This window comes from Phoxinus phoxinus (assembly GCF_949152265.1).
Source record: "Phoxinus phoxinus genome assembly, chromosome: 14".
Classification (NCBI taxonomy): domain Eukaryota; kingdom Metazoa; phylum Chordata; class Actinopteri; order Cypriniformes; family Leuciscidae; genus Phoxinus; species Phoxinus phoxinus.
Window position 1 is genome coordinate 33,394,526 of NC_136889.1, and position 27,519 is coordinate 33,422,044.

General features: G+C 41.7%; 1 protein-coding gene across 1 annotated transcript; it reads right to left on the reverse strand.

Moving 5' to 3' along the window:
- Positions 1 to 132: 132 nt before the first annotated feature.
- Positions 133 to 10,478, reverse strand: prokr1b (prokineticin receptor 1b). Its single transcript, XM_079635533.1, has 3 exons — positions 10,340 to 10,478; positions 6,854 to 7,531; positions 133 to 1,424 (listed from the first exon to the last, which is right to left on the reverse strand). Exons 2-3 carry the CDS (start codon positions 7,321 to 7,323, stop codon positions 707 to 709), a joined length of 1,188 nt encoding a protein of 395 aa, XP_079491659.1. The 5' UTR covers positions 7,324 to 7,531; positions 10,340 to 10,478; the 3' UTR covers positions 133 to 706.
- Between the last annotated feature and the right edge of the window lie 17,041 nt (positions 10,479 to 27,519).

Genomic DNA, 27,519 nt, shown 5'->3' on the forward strand with positions numbered 1-27,519 from the left:
GCTTGCCATTGGCTCGTTTTATTAATATTCGAAGAGGATAGGCTTCTAAGCGAACCCCATTCGTCGTCATTTCGACGTAACTCGAAGTGACTACGAAAGGGAACCAGGGTTACATACGTAACCTGAGACGTTTTCTGTACTTGTAATCGAAACTATATGTCAGTTTTATATTTTACCATTGCCTTTGATTCACATAAGTCCTTCACAATACTTTTATAGGCTGAGCAGTTAATTTACTCATAAAATACATTTGTGCAAAATAACTGAAACAAACGATTATACTGTACATACAGTACAAAGAATGAAAATGGCACAATTCACAGGAAAAAACTGACTCTTTTTACTAAAACCACAAGAACATAAGTCACAAGACAATGTCACTATAATCCGTACTCTGGTAACACTTTAAAAAGGTTCATTAGTCAATTACCTTAGTTAACATGAACTAAGAATGAACTGCACTACTTCAGCATCTATTAATCTTATTTAATATTAATTTTAACATTTACTAATACAGTACATTATTAAAATCAAAGGTTGTATTTGTTAACATTAGTTAATGCACTGTGAACTAACATGAACAAACAATGAACAGCTGTACATTAACACTAACATTAACAAAGATCAATAAATACTGTAAGGAATGTGTTGCTCATTGTTAGTTCATTAACTAATGAACCGTATTGTAAAGTGTCCCCAGGACTCTTTAATCGTCTGTGATATGGGTGACGTGAAAACCACTCAGTTCGACTCCCTTCTTACATTCGGTGAGGTTGGGATTGGTGTCCGTCTCCTCTACGGTCTTCCTGGAGTTGTACGTGGATTTCCAGCGCAGAAGAACGATCCTTTTGAAATACCTGACAGTGTTGTTCTTCACACTGACGAAGCAGAAGGTGTTGATCATACTGTTGCTCATGGCGAGGCACTCGATGATGTAGAACGCCACCAGGGAGTTGCGCTCTCGCGAGATGAGCGTCGGGTGGAAATCCCGCAGGATCGTGTATCCGTAGTACGGAGCCCAGCAGAGGATGTAGGCCGTGAGGATCCCGATGAGCACCATGACCGTCTTCCTCCGGCAGCGCAGGCGTTTGCGGATCTGCTCCGTCTGGAAACCCGGCACGCTCTTGAACCAGAGTTCCCGGGAGATGCGCAGGTAACACAGGGCCATGGTGAGCACCGGCCCGACGAACTCCACGGCGAAGATGAAGAGGAAATACGAGCGGTAGTACAGCTGCTGGTCCACCGTCCAGATCTGGGCACAGAAGGTTTTGCTGCGGTTCGCTCCGTTGGGGACTTTGGTCGCGGACGCGAAGTATGCAGACGGTATGGAAATGAGCACTGGGACGACCCACACCCCGGTTATGAGGCAGTATGCGGTCTGGAGCTTCATTCTGGGCCTCAAGGGATGAACAATGGCCATATACCTAAACACGACAGAGATGAGCAGGGTCAATTTACATTCATACTCAATGGGGAAATTCACTAAAAACATGCTTTTTGTTTACTAACCAATGCTGATAAACCAGCTTTAACTATCTGCACTGTATAGTGCTGCGCCATGCAAGAATCACAATATTTTGGTTTACAAAAATCCAATTATTTTTTGAAAAAATTCGGATTGAGTGAATGATTCAATGACTCACACATAAATACTTCACTTATTTTATTACTGGTTTTTGAACAAATTTCTTAAATGAATGATTTAATGACACATTTTTAACGGTCATTTCTAACGGTACACCTACTGGTGTAATGAAGTAACTGATAAAATCTTTATTTGAAGTTACTTTAAAAAAGGTGATTTAGTCTATTTGAATTATATATGACCAATAAACTTGTATCCCAGTACTTCTGTGATATGAATGATTGTAAGACAGAAATACTGATACTGCGTGGTTGAAAAGTCTATTAGTGAAGCGGTTTCATATCTAGAAGAATATGACGACGGCTCTCTCTGGATCAGAACACAGATCTGGATGTTCACTGTGATCGGACTTATCAAAGATTTAATGAACTGAGCCGAATCTCTGTCGTTTAAGAATAAGATCGCAATCTTTTAATGATTAATCATGCAGCTCTGTCTCCTTTTCTATTAATTTGTATAATTATGTATTGCACCCTCACCAGTGTCAGTAAATGTCATTCAAGTAAAGTATGCTAGCATGTGGACATCATTTTATTTTTTTAATGAACTAGGCTATCCTTTTTTTCATACTGAATTGTGAATGATCACATCTTTCTTATTATTTTATGAATATAAAATATTTTAACATAACTGCTAACTTTAGCGAGTCTTGTGTGAAAACCTAAAGGTCTCTAACACATCGAAGTCACTGTGAAATCAACTAATTTTAATATGGCAGTATTTATTCTAAATAATTTATCAGCACATCATTGTTGTGCTAAATTAATGTTCCTAGTAATCTTGAATCAGAATAAGTTCCTCTTGCAGCTTCTCTTCTCTGATGATGTGGGCAGGGCAACCTGTCACTCACATGAGATCAGCCAATAGCAAACCACAACCATCCAATCAATTCCCCACAGACACAATCAAGCCCCGCCCACATGTGTTCTTGTTCCAGAAGCGCTTCACTCGATATACGACACAATAGAGGAGAAAGCACTAGAGCAACTTTATCTTCAAGCTGATTTTAACACAATTCTTTTGCTGCTCTGAGTCTGATGCTTCCTTCAGGAAATGTCTATTACAATTGGTTATATATATCAGTAGATCAGAAACTTGTAAGCCATTCATAATGAAATTTTCCTTAATCATGGACTGTCATTACAGACAAGTCAAACAGCAAGGCAAATTTAATCACAAGTGTTTTTCATGAGGCCTTTTTGCATAATTAAAAAACACTGTGATGAGGTTCAAACAAACTCTGTCCTGTCATAATTCAACAGTGTAAAATGACTTGCTTAGATGAAGTGTCGGGGGAAACTTTAAAGGGGTCATGACATGAGAAACCAAATTTGCCTTGATCTTTTGGTATATAAGAGGTCTTTGTACCATTAAAACGTCCTGCAAGTTTCATAGCTTAAGACGTCCTCCCCATTATAAACGAATCATTTATTTAATCAAGCTCTAAATACAGCTCGTTCTGGATCCATGGTAAGAAGTGACGTCACGGTACGAAGTGATGTACCAGCGTTTGCATATGACCGCCTCCAGCAGAAGACAGTTACGCTTTAAGCGCAAGACAACTACGCTCATTTCGTATCGTTGTCGCGCCCGCGCGCCTCACAAGTGTTCAGTCGCCGGACAGCGAGTGGGTCTGTGTGTACAGGGAAATGACGATGCCGCAGATGTGCTGTTCCTGGCTGTGGACAAACAACATCTTTGAATACGCTGCGAAAGATCCAGTCGTCAGGGAAAAATGGATGCACTTTATTTTTTGCGGACGTCTCAGTCACGGCAGTGTTAGTTTAAGCGTTTGTTCTATACATTTGAAGGATGACTGTTTTGAGAACAAATCCCAAAATGATGCTGGCTTTGCCAGAAAACTGTTGCTCAAAGATAAGTCCGTGCCGACTATTCTGGGCTCAACAACGACGACGCAAACTGTAAGTAATGTATTTAAAACTTTAAACTACTTTTTAAATACGCCGAATCCGCAAATATTCTGGCTGGGGGCGTTAATAATTGATGCATAGGCACTGACGTTAGCCAATCATAACAGTGGGCGTTAACACTGAACTCTTAAAGGGGAAACACCCCCAAAACAGACTGTGTGAATCAGAGGATGAGAAACAGGGAAAAGGTCATAAATCACTACATTTTAAAAGTTTTTTGTAAAAAAAACTATAGTAATACTATATTTGCACCTAAGGGAACATAATAATAAAATAAAATAAAACATGTCATGACCCCTTTAAAAGCTATTAATAACTGCTGAAGAAATAGTACAGGAGCTGAAATGTAATCTTGATTCACTCTCTGACAAAGCTGATCATTAATATTGTCGATGTTCCCACATGGCGAGCGGTAGAGATGTGCAGCTTGTGTGAAGGACACATCATTGTTGTTCTACATTCACTGGAAACGGATGTTAAAGAATACACACACAGAGACAGCACTTTACACAGGTTCTTGCCTGTGGGATTCACTCACATTTTTACAGAAATATTCCTAACAGTGACCATTAGTATGGTCTCTACATTTGGGAGCCGGTTGGGTTTTATTTATTGAATAAAACAGGGTTCAGAGTTAATATTCTGAATGGATGAGACGTGTTTGAAGCTGGTAAACACACTTTCTGTGAAGCCTTTATTGAAAATGCATTATAATGGTATTCTTAAGGCATTATAATGCATGTATAATTACGTATAATATGTTATATATAACATATAACATATATATATATAACATATAAGGTGGTTGAGGAGATTCCCTTATTCCTCTTCTATGTGAAGCGCTTTGAGGTCCCAGAAAAAGTGCTATATAAATGTAACAAATTATTATTATTATTATATATCATCTTATGAATAACCATAACAAGAGTTATAAACTCATGTTACTTTACTTGAAGCAGACAAAGAGCACAAAACACATTATATTACCACATTATAAAGCCTTTTGGATGTTTCCATGAAGACTTCACGGTAAGATCTTAATTGCCAAGATATGAGACATATATTATAACTATGGGAACTATAATCCTATAAAATCATATAATGTGTTCATTGTGTGTTATAACTCTTGTTATGAATATTAAGGTTTTTAAAATGCATTAAGAATACCATTATAATGCATTATGAATACAGGCTGCATAGAAAGTTAATCTTAAAATTAAAATTACATTAACTTAAAAATTACACTATTTCCTCACGTTCATGTTGTTCCAAATGTACAGTATGCAGTTTTTTTTTCAACACAATGAGAGATATAATTATTATTTTTACAGCAATAACTCATAGTAGGTTTTTATAATGCATAATGCATGCATTATAATGCATCCAGAATACCATTATAATGCATTATAAATACAAGTGTCATAGAAAGTTAATCGAAGAATTAAACTTACATCACTTTTTTACTCATGTTTATGTTGTTCCAATGTGCAGTATGCATTTGTTTTTTTTAACACAAAGGGAAATTTTATTATTATTATTATTACAATAATAATCCATAGTCACCATGATTGTCAAATCTGCCAAGTACTAGTAGATCTTTCACTTCACCAATGTTACTGTATGAAATGTGACATATTCAAATGTGAAGAGATAAGTGTGTAATGTGTGTGTGTGTGTGTGTGTGTGTGTGTGTGTGTGTGTGTGTGTGTGTGTGTGTGTGTGTGTGTGTGATGTGTGTGTAATGTGCAGCTGCGACACACACTGACATCAACCCTGCCATGTGTGACGACATGTGAATGCAAATGTGAATTTCTACTTTTTATTTCCTGCTATTAAATGACATCAGAAGACTGGGAATAAAGTCATATGGACTATTTTATCACACAAAGCTTTTTATGCAGTTTTTGAAGTGTTTTGTGTTTATGAAGTCTTTAATCGTGGAGAACAGTTGTATAACGATTCTTCAAATATTCTCCTTTTTGAGCAACAAAAAATAACAGCTTATGGTTATAGAAAAAACGAGTGAGTAAATAATGAGATCTTTTTTTCTTTCATTATTCGTCAACTTTAAACAGCTTACATTTAGACTAATGATTATTTTAATTGCCTGAAGTATTGTTTATTGTGATTATTGCTATATTGTTAATAATGCATCACATTCTCTCATGTTTTACTTCACTTATTTTACGCTGGACCCTTATTGCCTTTATTAGGGATGCACGATATATCAGCCACCATATTCATATCGGCTGATATATGTTCATTTTTAATGTTATAGTTATGGCTTCAAAGAGAAAATTTGGCTGATATATTAAAGCCAATAAATAATGGATTATTCCTTTAGCTGAGACACTTCAGTCGCCGTGACTGTTTTGAACTGCTTGAAATATGATTTTAATTTTAATCTTTGGTATTGAAAGTTGGCCATAGAAGTGTAAATTTTATTTTGGAAACTTTCACTGGTTCAAACTATGCTACTGTACTTTTTTCGTTTGATTAATGTTGAAGTGCTTGGGACATGCCTTTTAATTGTGAGACTTTTGTGTTGTAATCAACTTTGTAATAAACAAATATATATATCGTATATCGTTATATCAATATATCGGCTTTCAAATATAAGGAATTATCGGTAACCTAAAATGTTCGTATCGGTGCATTCCTAGCATTTATATTTGATTTTACAGGAATAATTCACTTCAAAATGAAAATTCTGTCATTATTTACTCAAATGTGTATCATTTACCCATTTACTCGTCATCCTCAAGTCGTTCTAAACCTGTATGAGTTTCTTTCTTCTGCTGAACACAAAAGAACATATTTTGAAGAATGTCGGTAACCAAACAGTTTATGGACCCCATAGACTTCAATAGTATATTTCTCCTTCTATGGAAGTCAATGGGGACCAACAACTGTCTGGTTACCGACATTCTTCAACATATCTTCCTTTGTGTTCAACAGAAGAATGACATTCATACACGACTTGAGAGTGAGTACATTTTCATTTTGAATTGAACTATTCCTTAAAGTACAGCTCTACTTTAAGTTGCCAAGATAGTGAACAGGTGTTCAGTTGTTTTGTTCTCCATACAGGATAATGCATGGCAGATTATTCAATCTTTTTATCTTAAAGCTTTTGTTGCAGAGTATGCAATATTTTCCTCACAGTTGAGTAGTATCTGAAGAGTATAGGAGCCTCAATGCATCATGAACCTGAAAGCCAAGAATATTTCGGCCAGTAAATACGCAGTATATAGTGGGATATCTAAATCACACCGACCTGTCGACGGCGATGGCCAGTAAGGCATTGGTGGACACATACAGAGACACAGTCCTGAGGTAGTTGACGGAGGCACACAGCACTTTCCCATGGTCCCAGGAGAGCTGCTTGACCACGTAGTAATCCACCAAGAAAGGGCAGCACACCACCGCCACGATGAAGTCGGAGATGGCCAGGTTAGCGATCAGGAGGTTGGTGAGGTTCCTGAGTTTTTTGTATCGGGCCAGAGTGGCTATGAACAAGAAGTTTCCGAAGCCGCACACCAGCATAATACAGACCAGGACCGCTCCGATGACGATGGTGGCCACGAAATAGGCCAGTCCCTGCGTGGTGTCCGGCATCTCGTCCGCGGGAACGCCATAGTCCATGTCGTAGAAGTCCGTGTAGGTGTCATGGACGTCCAGAACGGGAACTTGACTGTGAGGGTTCACGTACACGGCCGCCACGTGAGAGATGTTTGCGTCCGCCATGGCAGGAACACCAGAGGAGCGAGTGAGTGAGAGAGAGAGAGAGAGAGAGAGAGAGAGAGAGAGAGAGAGAGAGAGAGAGAGAGAGAGAGAGAGAGAGAGAGAGAGAGAGAGAGAGAGAGAGAGAGAGAGCTCTTGTGATTTCTGTCGGGTTTCTCGTCTCGTAAAGTTTGTCTAGCGGTCAGCGGTCATGATCCAGGCTGGGTCTTGTCTTGTGCCGCACATGAAACACACAACAATCACGGTCAATGAAACAGAACAGAAACAGAAACACAGATGTTATTTCATGTGCTAAACAATATCACTGAGTATAAAAGTAGACACCTCAAGCTTTCTAAAGACATATCTCTCATGATGTCTGCGTGGCAATTATTTGCTGAGTTTCGCTTCATTTTTGTGACGCGTTTCAGAAAGAAGTTCACAGAGACGGCAGAAAGCGTATTTACGTATGAACAACTCTAGCTGTATTCCTATTTATGCGGATTAAAATCGTGGCATTAATGTTTTGACTCTTGCATTCAATTTTCTTCACGTTTTCAGTCGCATTTATTAATGCAGTTTACTCGTAATACTCATAAATAATACCATTCCGCTGTTCTGTTCGTGCCTTCTGCTGCAAACTCGTTTCGGAGGATTAGCCTACATGGGTGTAAAAAAAGCGTTTTCTCCTATATTATACACTAAAACACAACATAAATTCACAAAAGACATACATTTTATTAGCTTGATGTAATCCAAATCTGTAGACTGCATGCGTTGTTTGCAAGAAACAGATCAAAATTCATTCAGCCCTTTATCCAGCGATCTTCATCTCCATTATCATCAGCGACCGTAAACGTCAAATCCTGCGCTCGTGATTAATTCAAAAATTGTGCCCTTGAGAAGCGTTACGACATGTTTTACGGCAGTGATATCAAACGCTCATTGGCTCTCGCCTGCTTCGTCACAGATTGCGACCTGCCGTGTTTCAGTCGGTGACGTGACGTGTCCTACATTTGAAACGGAGAAGCGCGCGCGCCTTCACAGAGCGAAGCCGGATTAACATTATCATGGATTAATAATTTAAATTCTGCTCTGTACCTCATACAAAACTATTACACTGCCAGATACTGCGACTGCAACTGCAAAACATCGTCATGTGAACGACTTTTGGTCCCGGTTTTGACATTTTCACAATAAATAAATTACTGTGATTAGACTTTTCTGTCTGTTTATGTTTTTCTTCATAATTTGTTGCCAAACGTTACGTAGTTTTAAGAAATGGTTACGGGTAGGTTTAGGAGTAGTAGGATTGGTGGCCCAAAATATATTTTTACACATCTCTGTCCATTATGTTTCATAATTTTTATATTATAAAATGGGTATGTTTAGGTTGGAGAGTAGGGTTAAGGGATCTTAAATGTATCTATAAAATGGAAATTATACAGATATATTTATGATATGAAATATTCGTAAATAGTTAACGTTGTGTAGCTGTAAAATGGTAATAATGTTACGTTTAAATGTTGCAGATACGTCCAAATTATACGTTTCAGCATCTATCCAAACATACAAATAAGTACGTTTTCTATCTTTGAAAATGACCTACATATTAACAATGAGACCAGGCTGAGGAGAAATACTTTGAGGAACATAAGCAAACGATCACGGTGATTTATGCTGTGGCTGATCAGTGTATTGTGGATATAAAACAGAGTGCAGATCTTTAGAAGGCTATCACATCCACATTTGCATTTAGCTAAGTATACTATATAGTGTAAGACTGGAAATGTGTTTTCTTGCCCCTGAAATATATTTTGGTATATGACGTATATATTTTCAATATTTTTGTGTACAACACATATGTAGCATATATTTTGGGCTTTTTTTTTTCTTTTTCTTTTTTGCAGAATGGGATTTCAGAAGACTTGCACAATATTGTTTTAGAAACTTTTATTGTGCTTTTAGTTCGTTGAAAGCTTAATTTCCCTTTCACTATAATTGTATGGAAAAGAGCAACCAGAGTATTATTCAAAATATCGCCTTTTGTGTCCGAAGAAAGAAAGAAGTCATACAGAGCTGGAACTATTAGGTGAATAATGAAAGATTGTTCATTTTGGAATAAACTGTTCCTTTAAATAATGAACACATTTTCATCAACTTGAGCGGGAGGGAATGTTGAAAGAGTCCTGGAAGAAACCGCTCCAGAACTGCAATCCTCCCTCCTGCGGACACTGTATTTATAATGCATGTACTTTCTCCTTCTGCAATGTGTCTGTATTAATAAAAAAGTGGACGAACGTGATTCACTACGAGGGAAACATGAATACTGAAAAGCATCCAGACCTCTAAGGAAACCAAGCAGTGTGAAAATTATGCATCTTTGCAAACCAAAAGCATTAAAATGGTAAAATATGCAGTTTTAAAGAAAACAAATCTCTTATTTGTTGTTCAAACAGTTTTAAAGTGGACAATTTGACTGTACATGCAAATATAAATCCTTTCACTTAAATCATTTTACATTATTAAACATTTTGCCTTCCTGGCTCCACCACAACATCCTATTCCATTTGAATAAGATTCTGCTTTTATTAAACATGTATTAACAATGCATTAAAAGGGTGTTAACTTTATATATTTATATATCATAATTAATTGTAATCACGGTTATAATACATTATAACCCCACAGTATGTAAATCATAAATAGAAAAATGCAATATGAACTGGAATATTTGATCACGTCTGCAACATGAGCTTTATTATAACCATGAAGAGGCATCATCACAATTATTGTTTGTTTTGTAGAAATGAAAATTCAACACTTCTGTTTGCTGGCCGTTTACTTTATTACATTAGAGCGAGGCTGTAAACGGTTCATAAAGAAGAATAACAATAATAGACATCAATAATGACAGATATTTCACAGTAAATATTTACCACTTTATGCAACATTATTGATACTGTCACCTCATGTCTTATGACATATCTAGTATAAATAACGATGAAGTTGTCCTATCTGATGTTGTGCGTAAACTTACCGAAGAGTTGAGAGACGCGTGTCATTGTCGCTCGCGCGTGAAGTCTCGTGCCGCATCTGTGTAACGCGCGCGGTCGTGTGCGCAGCTCCGCTCGAGTCCTGCACAGATGAGCATCTCCTCTCTCCCTCTGGTGGCAGATGTGGAAGAAGTCTGATCATTGGCTTCTCCAGTCCTCGAGCACGGATCCACCTGTCCACCGTGACGCGCTGGTTCAGAAAGCGACGCGTCATTGGAGAGTCTCTATACGGCACATTCTACATTGAATACAGTCCTTGAATTAAAAGGCTCAGTTGGGATTATATTACAACATTATATATAGTCAGTAGATATAGTTTCACCCAATGACCTAGCCTCCTGATACCCAGAAAAAAAGGTTAGTGTTTTTTCGTGTCATTACATTGCTTAGACTAGAGCATAATCTTATCTTAAGGCTTTTCTTGAAAGAAAAAAAAAGAAAAAAGAACATTTTTGAAACATGATATTTTAGTCATTTGTTTTGTAATGTCCTCTAGAGGACTAAAATTAAAAACAGATATTAAAACTAAAAAGACAAAAACAATGGTATTTTATTTTAAATCATCAATCAATTGTTAGGTTTCAGGATTTTATAGCCTACCAAACTTTGTATAAAGACGATTCTCAACTATGTTATGATGAAAGATATAAAATAATGATTTGATAAACCATTTTGCTTTATGCAATAAGTAAAATGGCCATAGGAGGGTTTTCCCATTTCATACAATATCTAATTTGCATATTAATGTGTTCTTGGGGCAACATACAATGAAAAAAATAAGCGTAATAATTGGAGTAGTAATTGGCAAAATGTTCATTATAATAGGCCTATATAATATTTCAAAGGAATATTGAAATATAATTTCTTACCCTATTCACTTCGCCGAAAGAGCCATGTGCCAAAAATATGACTTTTTTTGTTATTAAAATGCCAAACACACAGTGAAGCCCAGCACAGGTGAGAGATCATAACACAAAAGTAACATAACATTACATAAAAAAGTAATGCAGGTAGTTACTTTTTTAGGGAGTAGTAATGCAATATCAGTAAGTAAAGTAATATACTAATATAGTAAAGCAATTGCATTACTTTTAAAAGTAGCTTTACCCATGGTGGTGGGGAAAAAAAAATATTTCAATGCATTTGCATTGCATATCAAAACATAAGAAAATGCAAAAGCATTAACATACAATTTTTCCTCCCACCTAATATTTTTAAAATCACAATGTCTCATTAGGGACTCCTTTAGGGAACCATGCAACTTGTCTAATTAAAGTTGTTGTAATATATTTAAATGTTTGAATAAAGGCTGCGAATAACAAGTGAGTTATTTTGAGAGTGATTAAATAAGTCAGAGCCACTTCAAACCAGCTGACATTACACTGAAGTAGACAAACAAGCATCCGTCAGTCCGTCAGCTTCATGTGTGGAGCATCCGTCAGTCCGTCAGCTTCATGTGTGGAGCATCCGTCAGTCCGTCAGCTTCATGTGTGGAGCATCCGTCAGTCCGTCAGCTTCATGTGTGGAGCATCCGTCAGTCCGTCAGCTTCATGTGTGGAGCATCCGTCAGTCCGTCAGCTTCATGTGTGTAGAATCCGTCAGTACGTCAGCTTCATGTGTGGAGCATCCGTCAGTCCGTCAGCTTCATGTGTGGAGCATCCGTCAGTCCGTCAGCTTCATGCGTGGAGCATCCGTCAGTCCGTCAGCTTCATGTGTGGAGCATCCGTCAGTCCGTCAGCTTCATGTGTGGAGCATCCGTCAGTCCATCAGCTTCATGTGTGGAGCATCCGTCAGTCCGTCAGCTTCATGTGTGGAGCATCCGTCAGTCCGTCAGCTTCAAGTGTGGAGCATCCGTCAGTCCGTCAGCTTCAAGTGTGGAGCATCTGTCAGTCCTTCAGCTTCATGTGTGGAGCATCCGTCAGTCTGTCAGCTTCCTGTGTGGAGCATCCGTCAGTCCGTCAGCTTCATGTGTGGAGCATCCGTCAGTCCGTCAGCTTCATGTGTGGAGCATCCGTCAGTCTGTCAGCTTCATGTGTGGAGCATCCGTCAGTCCATCAGCTTCATGTGTGGAGCATCCGTCAGTCCGTCAGCTTCATGTGTGGAGCATCCGTCAGTCTGTCAGCTTCATGTGTGGAGCATCCGTCAGTCCATCAGCTTCATGTGTGGAGCATCCGTCAGTCCGTCAGCTTCATGTGTGGAGCATCCGTCAGTCCGTCAGCTTCATGTGTGGAGCATCCGTCAGTCCGTCAGCTTCTTGTGTGGAGCATCCGTCAGTCCGTCAGCTTCATGTGTGGAGCATCCGTCAGTCCGTCAGCTTCATGTGTTCATGTGTGGAGCATCCGTCAGTCCGTCAGCTTCATGTGTGGAGCATCCGTCAGTCTGTCAGCTTCATGTGTGGAGCATCCGTCAGTCCGTCAGCTTCATGTGTGGAGCATCCATCAGTCCGTCAGCTTCATGTTTTGAGCATCCGTCAGTCCGTCAGCTTCATGTGTGGAGCATCCATCAGTCCGTTAGCTTCATGCGTGGAGCATCCGTCAGTCCGTCAGCTTCATGTGTGGAGCATCCGTCAGTCCGTCAGCTTCATGTGTGGAGCATCCGTCAGTCCGTCAGCTTCTTGTGTGGAGCATCCGTCAGTCCATCAGCTTCATGCGTGGAGCATCCGTCAGTCCGTCAGCTTCATGCGTGGAGCATCCGTCAGTCCGTCAGCTTCATGCGTGGAGCATCCGTCAGTCCGTCAGCTTCATGCGTGGAGCATCCGTCAGTCCGTCAGCTTCATGCGTGGAGCATCCGTCAGTCCGTCAGCTTCAAGTGTGGAGCATCCGTCAGTCCGTCAGCTTCATGTGTGGAGCATCCGTCAGTCCGTCAGCTTCATGTGTGGAGCATCCGTCAGTCCGTCAGCTTCATGTGTGGAGCATCCGTCAGTCCGTCAGCTTCATGTGTGGAGCATCCGTCAGTCCGTCAGCTTCATGTGTGGAGCATCCGTCAGTCCGTCAGCTTCATGCGTGGAGCATCCGTCAGTCCGTCAGCTTCATGTGTGGAGCATCCGTCAGTCCGTCAGCTTCATGTGTGGAGCATCCGTCAGTCCGTCAGCTTCATGTGTGGAGCATCCGTCAGTCCGTCAGCTTCAAGTGTGGAGCATCCGTCAGTCCGTCAGCTTCATGTGTGGAGCATCCGTCAGTCCGTCAGCTTCATGTGTGGAGCATCCATCAGTCCGTCAGCTTCATGTTAGGAGCATCCGTCAGTCTGTCAGCTTCATGTGTGGAGCATCCGTCAGTCCGTCAGCTTCATGCGTGGAGCATCCGTCAGTCCATCAGCTTCATGCGTGGAGCATCCGTCAGTACGTCAGCTTCATGTGTGGAGCATCCGTCAGTCGGTCAGCTTCATGTGTTCATGTGTGGAGCATCCGTCAGTCCGTCAGCTTCATGTGTGGAGCATCCGTCAGTCCGTCAGCTTCATGTGTGGAGCATCCGTCAGTCCGTCAGCTTCATGTGTGGAGCATCCGTCAGTCCATCAGCTTCATGTGTGGAGCATCTGTCAGTCCTTCAGCTTCATGTGTGGAGCATCCGTCAGTCCATCAGCTTCATGTGTGGAGCATCCGTCAGTCCGTCAGCTTCATGTGTGGAGCATCCGTCAGTCCGTCAGCTTCATGTGTGGAGCATCCGTCAGTCCATCAGCTTCATGTGTGGAGCATCCGTCAGTCCGTCAGCTTCATGTGTGGAGCATCCATCAGTCCGTCAGCTTCATGTGTGGAGCATACGTCAGTCCGTCAGCTTCTTGTGTGGAGCATCCGTCAGTCCATCAGCTTCATGTGTTCATGTGTGGAGCATCCGTCAGTCCATCAGCTTCATGTGTGGAGCATCCGTCAGTCCATCAGCTTCATGTGTGGAGCATCCGTCAGTCCGTCAGCTTCATGTGTGGAGCATCCGTCAGTCCGTCAGCTTCATGTGTGGAGCATCCGTCAGTCCGTCAGCTTCATGTGTGGAGCATCCGTCAGTCCGTCAGCTTCTTGTGTTCATGTGTGGAGCATCCGTCAGTCCGTCAGCTTCATGTGTGGAGCATCCGTCAGTCTGTCAGCTTCATGTGTGGAGCATCCGTCAGTCCGTCAGCTTCATGTGTGGAGCATCCATCAGTCCGTCAGCTTCATGTTTGGAGCATCCGTCAGTCCGTCAGCTTCATGTGTGGAGCATCCATCAGTCCGTCAGCTCCATGCGTGGAGCATCCGTCAGTCCGTCAGCTTCATGTGTGGAGCATCCGTCAGTCCGTCAGCTTCATGTGTGGAGCATCCGTCAGTCCGTCAGCTTCTTGTGTGGAGCATCCGTCAGTCCGTCAGCTTCATGTGTGGAGCATCCATCAGTCCGTCAGCTTCATGTTAGGAGCATCCGTCAGTCTGTCAGCTTCATGTGTGGAGCATCCGTCAGTCCGTCAGCTTCATGCGTGGAGCATCCGTCAGTCCATCAGCTTCATGCGTGGAGCATCCGTCAGTACGTCAGCTTCATGTGTGGAGCATCCGTCAGTCGGTCAGCTTCATGTGTTCATGTGTGGAGCATCCGTCAGTCCGTCAGCTTCATGTGTGAAGCATCCGTCAGTCTGTCAGCTTCATGTGTGGAGCATCCGTCAGTCCGTCAGCTTCATGTGTGGAGCATCCGTCAGTCCGTCAGCTTCATGTGTGGAGCATCCGTCAGTCCGTCAGCTTCATGCGTGGAGCATCCGTCAGTCCATCAGCTTCATGCGTGGAGCATCCGTCAGTACGTCAGCTTCATGTGTGGAGCATCCGTCAGTCCGTCAGCTTCATGTGTGGAGCATCCGTCAGTCCATCAGCTTCATGTGTGGAGCATCTGTCAGTCCTTCAGCTTCATGTGTGGAGCATCCGTCAGTCCATCAGCTTCATGTGTGGAGCATCCGTCAGTCCGTCAGCTTCATGTGTGGAGCATCCGTCAGTCCGTCAGCTTCATGTGTGGAGCATCCGTCAGTCCATCAGCTTCATGTGTGGAGCATCCGTCAGTCCGTCAGCTTCATGTGTGGAGCATCCATCAGTCCGTCAGCTTCATGTGTGGAGCATACGTCAGTCCGTCAGCTTCTTGTGTGGAGCATCCGTCAGTCCATCAGCTTCATGTGTTCATGTGTGGTGTATCCGTCAGTCCGTCAGCTTCATGTGTGGAGCATCCGTCAGTCTGTCAGCTTCATGTGTGGAGCATCCGTCAGTCCGTCAGCTTCATGTGTGGAGCATCCATCAGTCCGTCAGCTTCATGTTTGGAGCATCCGTCAGTCCATCAGCTTCATGTGTGGAGCATCCGTCAGTCCATCAGCTTCATGTGTGGAGCATCCGTCAGTCCGTCAGCTTCATGTGTGGAGCATCCGTCAGTCCGTCAGCTTCATGTGTGGAGCATCCGTCAGTCCGTCAGCTTCATGTGTGGAGCATCCGTCAGTCCATCAGCTTCATGCGTGGAGCATCCGTCAGTCCTTCAGCTTCATGTGTGTAGCATCCGTCAGTCCGTCAGCTTCATGTGTGGAGCATCCGTCAGTCCGTCAGCTTCATGTGTGGAGCATCCGTCAGCTTGTCCGCTGGTGAACGACTGCAGACGGTCTGATCAGCAGAGGAACTGAGGACCTGATTTGTGAATATCACATCATTCTTTCATTAAACACATTTAGATAGCACAACTGCTGTTTCTGGAACCGCATCGACTCCCTGTTGTGTTTACACTATTTCTACTGATAGATTTTCATTGTGCTGAGATTTTGTTCTAAGAAAGTTAGAGCATCTGATTTACTAAAAAGCCATAGCCAGCAGGATAAACAGTATTTTCTTCACTTGTCAGACAATATTTTCAGTAAAAAGACACGAATTGCAAAATAAATGCATGCAAAAATGCTTTGTCAGGAGTCAGGAGAGATATTTTGCATACAGAAATCTTGGTTAGATGCCCTGAGTTGTGCTAAGTTCTTAAAGTCATACATGCTAATGTGCTCAGGCTGTTTCCTGAGTCACTGTGATGCATTCATTACAAGAGTGCTTTAGTTAAAGAAGCCAGGAGCAGATTTGGTTAAGTTCACTGAGGGAAATCCTTGTGAAAAAAGTACTTATTATGGAAATAATGTGCTTTAAAAGAATATGGCTGTGGGCTACAGTACTTGACTGCATGTTAATTGCAATTGAATGCAAATCTATCACAGTTTGAATTTATATTACATTCACTTAGCTGGACTTTACCATTTTGGCTTGAATTTATTTATTTATTAATTTAACCTTTATTTATTTATTGTTTTGCCTTGCGTGCTTTCCTAACTTCTTACATGAAAAAAAACTTGCAGTTTATTAAAGGAATATTCTGGGTTTATTAAAAGTAAGCTTAATCAACAGCACATGCACATCCTTTGATTACCACAAAAATGATTGACAACCTGTCCCTATTCTTTTATAAAAGTAAAAATCTGGGTTACAGTTCCAAAGGAAGTTAATGGGGACAATTCTGCAAAGTTGTTGCCATGATAACAAAAACTGAAAACTTTACAGCCCAGAATTGAAATCCTCGAAAAATTGGTGCCATTGACTTCCATTGTAAGTTTCCCACTATACCTCCTCCGGGGACAAGTCAAAATTATTGTGTTGTATCGACATGCTGTGCCACAAACGCTGTCGATTGATCTTAACTTGAGAAGAACCCGAAATATTCCATGTGTTCCATTTTTTCAGTATTATTTACATTCTTGATGACATTATAAATAGAGCATGCAATTAAAGCATAAGTGGTATTTCTGGCAGGGAGGCTCGTCGTGCATTAGTCATTCAGTCAAACAATTATAGCCTATCACAGTGCTGCTCTTAAAAGTTCATGATGGCCTATTTATCTGCATTCATTGAGCTGTCATGGCAACCGTCACCGGTCCCGGCCCGTGGGGGGTCAGGCTCGCGTCCCAGCCAATTCTCTCAGCGGGATCTGACGGCTCAAAAAAATCAAAATCAATTTCAAGCTGGCATCTCAAACAAACCAATCATTAACAAACCAAACAAACCTCAAACAAACCAAACATTCACTGACTAACCCAAGGATTCTTGACTAAGATTCTTGCCAAAAAGGTTCTATAAGGAGAAATGTCTTAAATGATTGAATAATGTTTAATGTGATATTGAAAAAATTCCAGTGATGTTTCTAGAATGTTTAAAAGCTGTTTAATTCATAAACTTAAATGTAGAATGTAAATATTGCATTGCTGATTTGTTCCTAGTTATCCACCAATGACTGAACAGTGTTACCGGATCTTCTTAGTGTGTGCTCTCATGTGTAAAGCCATGCAGATTGTGGTTTATACGTGCAGTCCTGAGGACTGAGGTGGACTACGTGACGTAAATGGGCGCGCTGTAACCCAGTGGGTGAGTGCTAGCATGTCAGCAGGCATTACGCTTACAGGGTCAGATCACAGATCAAGTTCCCACAGAGGCTAGCGTGAGCTACACGGAGCAAATGGTAACCGAGAACGAAAGACGCAAAAAAGGGTTGCAGTTGTTGCTGGAATAATCCATTATGGCATATCATTTTTCACACCTTCATATATTTTCAGTCAGGTTAGGTTTTATTACCATTGACAATAATGCTTTAAATATCAGGCCATTTGGGAACAGAAGATATGCTTTTGTCATCATTCTGTTCAGTTTATATTAGTTTTCATGGACTTTCAGTTTGTTTGTCATTTGTCTTTCTTCGGATTAACGTCACTCCTCAGCATCCTTGGTTACCGTCATTATTAGTTTATCCGTGTCAGCTGTGTTAGTTTCATCATCTTGTTTGAGTTTGTGTGTATATATAGGTCACCTTATCACACACTCTTTTTCCGGTATCGTGTACAATACGGTGTGTGTTTGTGTTCTTTGTATGGATCGCTGTTGGATTATTATAAGTAAAGGTACCTGTTTGGATCTTCATCTTCTGTGTCTACATCTTCCTCTCTGTATGCACCCGTCACAGCTTTAAGGTCCTTGCACACTGAGTCAGAAATTTTAATATGCGTTTTTTTTGTATTCGTCATTCGGCGGCGTTGAATGGTCAAAACACCTCTCAAAATGCTTGTTAAGTATGCGAAAAACACAGAAAATCGAACACGATTCCAATTTTTTTTATGATGGACGAAAGTTTCGGAGGCAGTGTGCAAAGATGATTGACATAACGTGAGGTCATATTTATTTTTATAGGTGCGAAAATTCCGGACGAATTTTGGACTTATTCATTTGAAAACAAACAAAAAGTTTTAATTAAGTTCGCAAAATGCAAAAAGCTGAGGTTTTTTTTCAGGCAGCGAACATCTCAGACACATTAATGTTGTTATTTGTAATTAATTAGTAATTATTTATAATTTTTCATAGTTACCTATTAGTTCTTAATGATGCCAATCACATTCAATAGGCAGGTCCATGGTGGGAATGGTGTCAGTAGAGCGCCAGCTTTGGCTTACTCTTACTGACATCAAAAATAGGATAAGACACTCTATAAGACAAAAATAGAGTGGTTAAAACCCCTAGCAGAGTACTGGACCGCGTGGAAACGTGCCTGAGATCTCACAATGGGTATCACGTACTATTTAACAAGGCTACACCATCCAGTTCCGGAAAGGCCCACCTCTTCCCAACGGGGTCCTTCCCATGACAGTGAGTCCTTAGGAGGCCTCGGCTTTGAGTCAGGAGATTGTGTCACTCTTAGAGAAAGGGGCTATAGAAGAGATACTCCCGCTCAGTTAGAGTCAGGCTTCTACAGCCGTTATTTTGTTGTGCCCAAAAATGATGGTGGTTTGCGTAGCTTAAATCTTGAGCTCAGAACAAGCATATTCAAAATGCTGACGTTAAAGTCCATTTTGTCTCATGTTCAAACCGGAGACTGGTTTGTGACCATCGATCTAAATGATGCGTACTTCAACATCCAGATCGTCAAGAGACACAGGAAGTTCCTCAGACTCGCTTTCAAGGGCAAAGGTTACCAAGAACCTTCTACGTCAAGAAACAACTTTTCTGGGTGTGGACCTGGATTCGTGCACGATGCGGGCACAATTTACCTATGGCTAAGCCACGCCCCCTCCACTCACTCGGACAGTCCACATTGGGCTACAGGCGCTATGGCCGCTGTCATAGTAGGAGACATTTCACAGGAGGCAATTGATGATTTTTGGAGACAGAAAGATTATATATCATCTCGAAGTCACCAAAAGGACCTTAACTATGCATTGGAGGGTTATATTAATCATTTTATTGTTGAGAAGGTCGATGAAAAGCCTCAGCTCCAGGAAAAAATTTACAGGTCAGTGTAAACGTGATAAACCGCAAAAATACAAAAATAAAATAAAAACACAAAGTTCCCCAGTTGTTTTGGTAGAAAGTTGTCTAAAATGTTGTGCTTCAATATGTAATTAATGGTTCATGATCAAATTAAATATGTACAGGTCTAAGTAGCATACGTTTCCAGGACAAGCCTTTTTTACCATCTTTACCGAGACTAGCCTAACGTTACCTCTCCGCTAGTTTGGTGCTACAGTATTTACATTAATCATTCAGCACAACATTGCTAACATTTGTTATATCGGTTATTTACAGATACGTTAATGAAGCTAAGTGACATGATGCACAACGCAGCAAGAAGCTAAAGTTACCATTTTCTAATGTTAGGCGAATGTTAGCCTAACGTTACGTTATAGATGTTAAAGATAACGTTCAAATACGTTGTTGACTTTCCTTAGCACAGATGTAGACATCCTTGTTTAGTTTATCCACGTTTAGTTGGTGTTGTGGTCTACCGCATAACTTAATCCAGAGCAGACACTTATCTTGGTTGAGATGTGGCTTGGGAAAGGGTAAAAAACACACACCATCACCCAGCCTCTCGGGATACCTAGTGTCGGAGTTGCATATTCCCCATGTCATTCTTGTCATTTTAAACTAATGAAAACTGACTAACTGCAATGCATTTCAATGGACGTGGAAGCAGAGAATGTCCGAGTGTATTGGGTTAGCTATGCGCACTGTGATTGGCTCATCGCGCTTGGGGGCGTGGTTTAGCCATAGGTCAATTGTCTCCCGCACGCTTTCATTCATTACAGGACTGTCTGGGTCAGTTCTGGGTAGGACTTCTAGTCCACATTGGTTTATGTCGCAGCATAATGACTTATGGCAGCAGCGTCCCCTGTGGAAGTGGATTTGTTTGCTTTGAGCATGCCTACACACTGCCCGCTCTGGTTTTCCCTATAGCCTCCGTCACCACTGGGAATAGATGCTCTGGCTCAAGAGTGGCCCAGGACCAGACTTTTTGTCTTCCCACCGATTCATTACTCTCAATGGTCCTGCTCAGAGTACAAACTGACGAAGTGAGACATCTGTTGTTGGTGGCCCCGGTCTGGCCCACTTAGATATGGTTTTCAGACCTGAGACCAGACCTGCTGACTCAGATTACAGATGCTATTCTTAACTCTAGGCAAGGCCCTCCACAAGGCACCTGTATGCTTTTAAGTGGAAGCTGTTTGCCTCTTGGTGCAGGCAATGTGACCTGGACCCAGTTCATTGCCTTGTCGGTTTAATAGTCGTTTTCCGGCAGGGACAGTCCCAGCCACTCTTAAGGTTAATGTGGCAGCTATATCTGCTGAGCATCTGCCTATGGGGGGTGTTTTTGTTGGACATCGCCCCCTGGTATCCCGTTTTCTGCAAGGGATGAGACGGCTTAGGCCTTTCCGCCCTGTTTGAATTCCCTCATGAGATCTTTCTATCATCCTTGAAAGTATAACAGGTGACCCCTTCGAGCCATTGGAGTCTGTGTCAGAAAAGTTCTTGACCCTTAAGACGGTTCATCTGGTGGCTCTATCCTCCCTTAAGAAAATAGGAGATCTACAGGTTCTTTCAATCAGCCCATCTTTGATATAGATTTTGCCCGGGGTTGGTTAAAGTCTTTTTGCATAGGCCAGGTTATGTTCCTAAGGTTGCTTCGACCCCTTTCGTTCCCAGCAAGTGTTCCTGGAGGCTTTTTCCCCTCCTGACTCTGAGACTGGGAGTGATGTGCCTCTGCCCGGTGAGGGCGTTGAACCGTACATCCCAGTGGCGTAATGGCTAAAAGGTGTTTAATGTACATTCAATTAATCATTAATTACTAACTTATTATTGCGTATTCATCGCATGAACGTGGATCCTTCAAATGTTTAATAAGTTGTAAATAATGGCTAATATGTCCCAACTATATGTTAAGTTGATCATTAATTACTAGTGTGTTCATGCTTAACTAATGCATAATTCTGGACCCTTAAAAAGAAGTGTTACCCTGAAGGGGACTGAGCAGTTGATATGTCCCCTCAATTATTCTTGTGGAGTTTTTAACAAATTGTAAACTTTTTTGGGTAACACTTTAAAATACGGATCCTTCGTTAATGAATAACTACACAGGAACAAATGAGTAACACAATGTTAACAATCTAGTAACTACAGTTAACTAACAAGTAACTCTGATTAACGAATTAGTATTTTTTGAATACTTCCCAGAGAAATACTGCATTTTTTACAGATTTAAGTGGTAGTTCACTAATAACTAATCAATAACTACTATTTTTCAATACTTCCCAGAGAAATAATGAAAAAAATTCACAATTCATGCAAAACGTAATAACTAATGCAGATACACTAGTATCTGCCATTACACACTAGTAATGGCTCAAGTGTTAATGCATACTTCTAAAGAAATTTTCTAAAAGTATAGTATTTAAAAGTTCACAAACAATATCTCATACGCTTGAAATGACTTGTGTTTGGTATTCCTATAGAAGTATGTAGTAACACTTGAGTCATTACTAGTTAGTTAACATGATCTTCACTTTAGAATACGGATCCAAATAATTAATAATTCCTATAGAAGTATGCATTAACACTTGAGTCATTACTAGTTATCATGATTCCATGCTGTAGTTACTAATGAAGAGCCAACCCGAAAGGGTAGAATCATCTAATCATTCACAGGATATATATACACACACATATTTATATATATATATACATATGAGCAAAGAGACATACATACAAACACTTTTGAGAGGTAGGTTGTTATGAAGTGGAAGGATGAACCCAATCGCAGACAGTATGAACTCAAACAAGGTTTATTACAACAGAAAAACAGGGGAAAACAAAACCCACGAGGGGGTAAAACGAGGGCAAGACTGACAAGGGATGACTAAACTTGATAAACACTAGACAAACTTGACAATAAACTAACAACAGGATCAGGATAAGGCACTTACTAGACAAGACTCTCAACAGGTATTCACAGGTAACATCAAACAATGAACCAGCACAGGACAACAGACACATGGGGATTATATAAGGAACACTAATGACAAGGACAGGTGAAACTGACTAGGCAATAATCACAAGACGAGGATAACAAGGGGGCGGGGTTACATAACGAGACAAGCACATGGCCTAAAGAATAGGCCATGCACTTGTACACAAAACATGATTCTGTCATGATCCTGCCCTACAACCAGGGAAAATCAAGGACACTAAGGCAGAATCATGACAGAACCCCCACCTTAAGGAGCGGCTACCAGACGCTCCTCAAGGGAACATTAAACACGGGACATGACAGACTGTGACAAAGACACAAACCAACAATACATGACAAAAACTAACAATGGCAGACAAGAAAATACAAAGACAGGGTTGGGGTGGAACAATAAAAACAACAACCATGGCAGAGGAGGTGGAGGAATAACAGAGTTCATGGGGGAATGTCCAGGGTGGGCGGGGGGGCTGGGGGTCTTAGGACCACAGGATGAGGGCGAGGAACGAGGAATCCGGGTAGGCTTGGATGGAGACACACGAGGAGGGAACTTGGGCGAAACAGTACGGGGTCTAGTGGCGACAGGGGAAACAGTCTGGGGACAAGTGGCGACCGGGACGAACGGGGAAACAGTCCGGGGACAAGTGGCGACAGGGACGAACGGGGAAACAGTCCGGGGACAAGTGGAGACAGGGGCGACCGGGAAGACAGACTGGGGTACTGCATTGGTGGACGCAGCAACAGACTCCGACATAGAGGACACAGAGGATGAGGAAACAGGACTCCTGACGGGGGACAAGACAGGCGAAGGGGCAGGACTGGGTGCAACGCTCACAGGGACAGGATCGGGTGCAACGCTCACAGGGACAGGATCGGGTGCAACGCTCACAGGGACAGGATCGGGTGCAACGCTCACAGGGACAGGATCGGGTGCAACGCTCACAGGGACAGGATCGGGTGCAACGCTCACAGGGACAGGATCGGGTGCAACGCTCACAGTAGCTGAGGATTCGGGACAGGGCAAAATGACAGGACTGACAGGGACTTCCAGGATCTTGAGAAGGGTCTTTAGGTAATCTGACAAAGTTTCAGCGGCGACAAGGACAGGCATGTGTTGACGGGCAGAAACAGACCGCAAAACCTTCTCGGCAGCTGAATCGGCCTGGGCCCTCTCTGCAGCGCTCACTGCTGCGGCAGGCTCTGGGACAGCGTTCACTGCTGCGGCAGGCTCTGGGACAGCGTTCACTGCTGCGGCGGGCTCTGGGACAGCGTTCACTGCTGCAGCGGGCTCTGGGACGGCGATCACTGCTGCGGCGGGCTCTGGGACAGTGTTCACTGCTGCAGCGGGCTCTGGGACGGCGATCACTGCTGCAGCGGGCTCTACTCCAGGCAGAGACGAAGGACGGTGGGCTCCCTTCCTCCTTCTCTTTCTCCTAGGTCGCGGTGCCGAGACAGTAGTTGGAACAGTGACCAGTTGGAGGATCTCCGCGGGAACCGTAGCAGGCTCTGGGAGGACAGTCCCAGGAGGGGTAGACTCGGTCGAAGAGGACTCCGATGCCGACTCCCATGACAGCCGTCTTCCCCGCTTACCGCGAAGAGTAGAAACTGTGGATGACGCCTCGGGAGTCGAGGTGGAAAGATTCCGGTCCCCCAACGTAGCCACGGCGAGAACGCGACCCTCCGGGATCACGGGCAGCTTGGCTGGTGGCGACAACACGGTGGGACCCTGCGACTCCTCCCGAGAGAAATGATCCCAGAGTCGGGCATAATTCCTCATGATCCACTCGCCCTGGGGCGGAACTGGACAATTGACCCTCTTGTCAGTGGGAGCCGACAACCAACATTGTCTACGGATCTGGGAGGACATACTGACTGCTGGGTTCGGTCTTGGCTGGTTCATTCTGTTATGAAGTGGAAGGATGAACCCAATCACAGACAGTATGAACTCAAACAAGGTTTATTACAACAGAAAAACAGGGGAAAACAAAACCCACGAGGGGGTAAAACGAGGGCAAGACTGACAAGGGATGACTAAACTTGATAAACACTAGACAAACTTGACAATAAACTAACAACAGGATCAGGATAAGGCACTTACTAGACAAGACTCTCAACAGGTATTCACAGGTAACATCAAACAATGAACCAGCACAGGACAACAGACACATGGGGATTATATAAGGAACACTAATGACAAGGACAGGTGAAACTGACTAGGCAATAATCACAAGACGAGGATAACAAGGGGGCGGGGTTACATAACGAGACAAGCACATGGCCTAAAGAATAGGCCATGCACTTGTACACAAAACATGATTCTGTCATGATCCTGCCCTACAACCAGGGAAAATCAAGGACACTAAGGCAGAATCATGACATAGGTTAAATAATAAAATAACTGGTATTTGGATGGCTGATGACTCAGTATGTTCCAGTACTCACCATGATGAGTCTAGTTATTCAAAGCCAGTCCAGAGGAATGCTGGAGAATCGGCCACAGGGTAAGTGTTCCAGACAAGTGCATTTATAAAAACAATTCTTAAAAATTATTTAGTTTATGAATAGTTCTCTAAAAGACAGCAGTGCATAGGCTAATTATTGACAGCTTTCCCAAATCATAAGTCTGCTACGCTATTACATATTTATAATTAGTGTACAGTATCTAGCAGTAATGTTAATCTAGTGCTAGTCATTTTTCCTGCATTAGTTATTACGTTTTGCATGAATTGTGAATTTTTTTCATTATTTCTCTGGGAAGTATTGAAAAATAGTAGTTATTGATTAGTTATTAGTGAACTACCACTTAAATCTGTAAAAAGTTCAGTAGTTCTCTGAGAAGTATTCAAAAAATAGTAGTTATTGATTAGTTAATAGTGAACTACCACTTAAATCTGTGTGCTATTAATTACTAATTTGTTAATCAGAGTTACTTGTTAGTTAACTGTAGTTACTAGATTGTTAACATTGTGTTACTCATTTGTTCCTGTGTAGTTATTCATTAACGAAGGATCCGTATTTTAAAGTGTTACCCTTTTTTGTTTTTAATTCAACTCATGGAAACTAATGTGGGGGAAAAACACTTACTGTACATGAGTTTTGGTAAAAGTTGTGTATTATGTTAGCTGTAAAGTTTTGGTAATTTCTTATGTTAGAATTACAGCAAAGCAGAGCCTAACCATTAAAGAGGTGTATGTGCTATTCAGGCATTTAATGTTGCTCTGTGGGAATGCTCTGAATGTGTTTATTTACTCTTTGAAAAATGCTGTCTGTTCAGCTGTCATGTTTCTGCAAAGTTCTGCGTATCATTGTGAAAGCTAAATGCAGCAGACACAAGAATATTCCGCATTGTGCAATATCAATTCCAAATGACAAAAAAAAAAAACATTGATGTCCCAGTGAAGATTCTATAGCCAGGCACACACAACACACAAGAGACTGTAAACAACTCATACGTCATCCTCCCATTTGCTTCTAGCCAGTCACGTCCCTCACAATGTCATAGGAGAGCGTGTTCATTTAGAAAGCAGACTGCAAAGTAAAGAAGAGGGGAGCTCTGCCAGCTTATGCTTTGAGCAATCACTTGAGGATGCTTCAGTGTGATAATAATCCATTATGACAGAGAGTAGCTCCATCTCCAATCAGAGCATGGCAGAGACCCCCAAAGCCCTGCTGTGGATGACTCACCTTCACCTGAGCGGGGCCACAGACAGATGTGCCAGACAGATCGCAGTGACCAGCTGATTACCTCCGAACGCCTCTTAACAAATGTGGACTCGAAATTCTGACTGGGTGAACAAGCAACTGTTATAAAACACTCACACTAGTGGTCAAAAGTTTGGAATAATTATGCATTTTTTTTCATAAATCCCGACCTGACCCGACCAATCCCGCTAAATTTAGATCTCGTTTCCAGAATCTCACATTTAAATCTCTCCTAAAAAAAAGAGCATAATTGGAGATTTTGCTTTTCAGGAATTGTATTTGTTATTTTGGTCTTATCATGACACTATACACTCTAAAAAATGCTGGGTTGTTGGACAAAATATGGACAAACCCAACCGTTGGTTTTTTACATTTTACCATTTTTACATTACATTTTTAACCCAACGTTTGGGTTTGTCCATATTTTACCCAAAATTGGGTTGAAACAACCCAGTATTTTTTAGAGTGTATGTAAAAAAAAAACACATTAAAAAAAATGTCACAGAGACATTTTTTTAATGAAATGTGAAAATTATAAGCTAAACATATGAATAAACGAAAACTGTTGGCTTACTTGCTATACTGCAAAATAAAATATTGCCTGCTGTAAAAGTTAAGGCCACCTAATAATACAGTAGTCAACATTTGAAGTGGATCAAAACCTTTCATTTAAGTTATACATGCATTTTGAACAATACCCGTTCTTGTCTCAGGACAACTTTGATGAACTTTTTTGATCCACTTCAAATGTTGACTACTGTATAAAGTGTGATTGTAGGCCACTGGGTCTTTGAAAGAAAGAGTGGAAATAATTACAATCTTATGTCCATGCAATAAGATATCAATTTCATGAGGTTAATCAGCAGGTACACCAATGGATGTATTTACATGCTGAGTAATAAAGTACTGGCTGTTATGTGTCATTGCCAGACTGTAGTTGAAATGTTTAGTTGTTTCGTGTGCCCTGAAACAGCAGGTCCTGCAGTTTTTCATTGTCAAACAGAGGGCTGTGTGAGTCTTATCATTGTGATCATAGACTTCTGGAAACAAAAGCAGAGCTCAAAAGATCATTCAACACAGCAAAGCCCTCGACAATGATGGTGCTTTTGCTGGGCTTGTGCACACATGACTCCACTGGAAGAATCCATACGGCACACCATGTGAAACAT

What these genes read in the sequence shown, in the direction of transcription:
- prokr1b (XM_079635533.1), bottom strand. Translation starts at nt 7,323, where the DNA reads ATGGCGGACGCAAACATCTCTCACGTGGCGGCCGTGTACGTGAACCCT. An exon ending in CTGGCCATCGCCGTCGACAG is followed by an intron (nt 1,425 to 6,853) that starts GTCGGTGTGATT and finishes TGTCGTGTTTAG; the next exon opens with GTATATGGCCATTGTTCATC.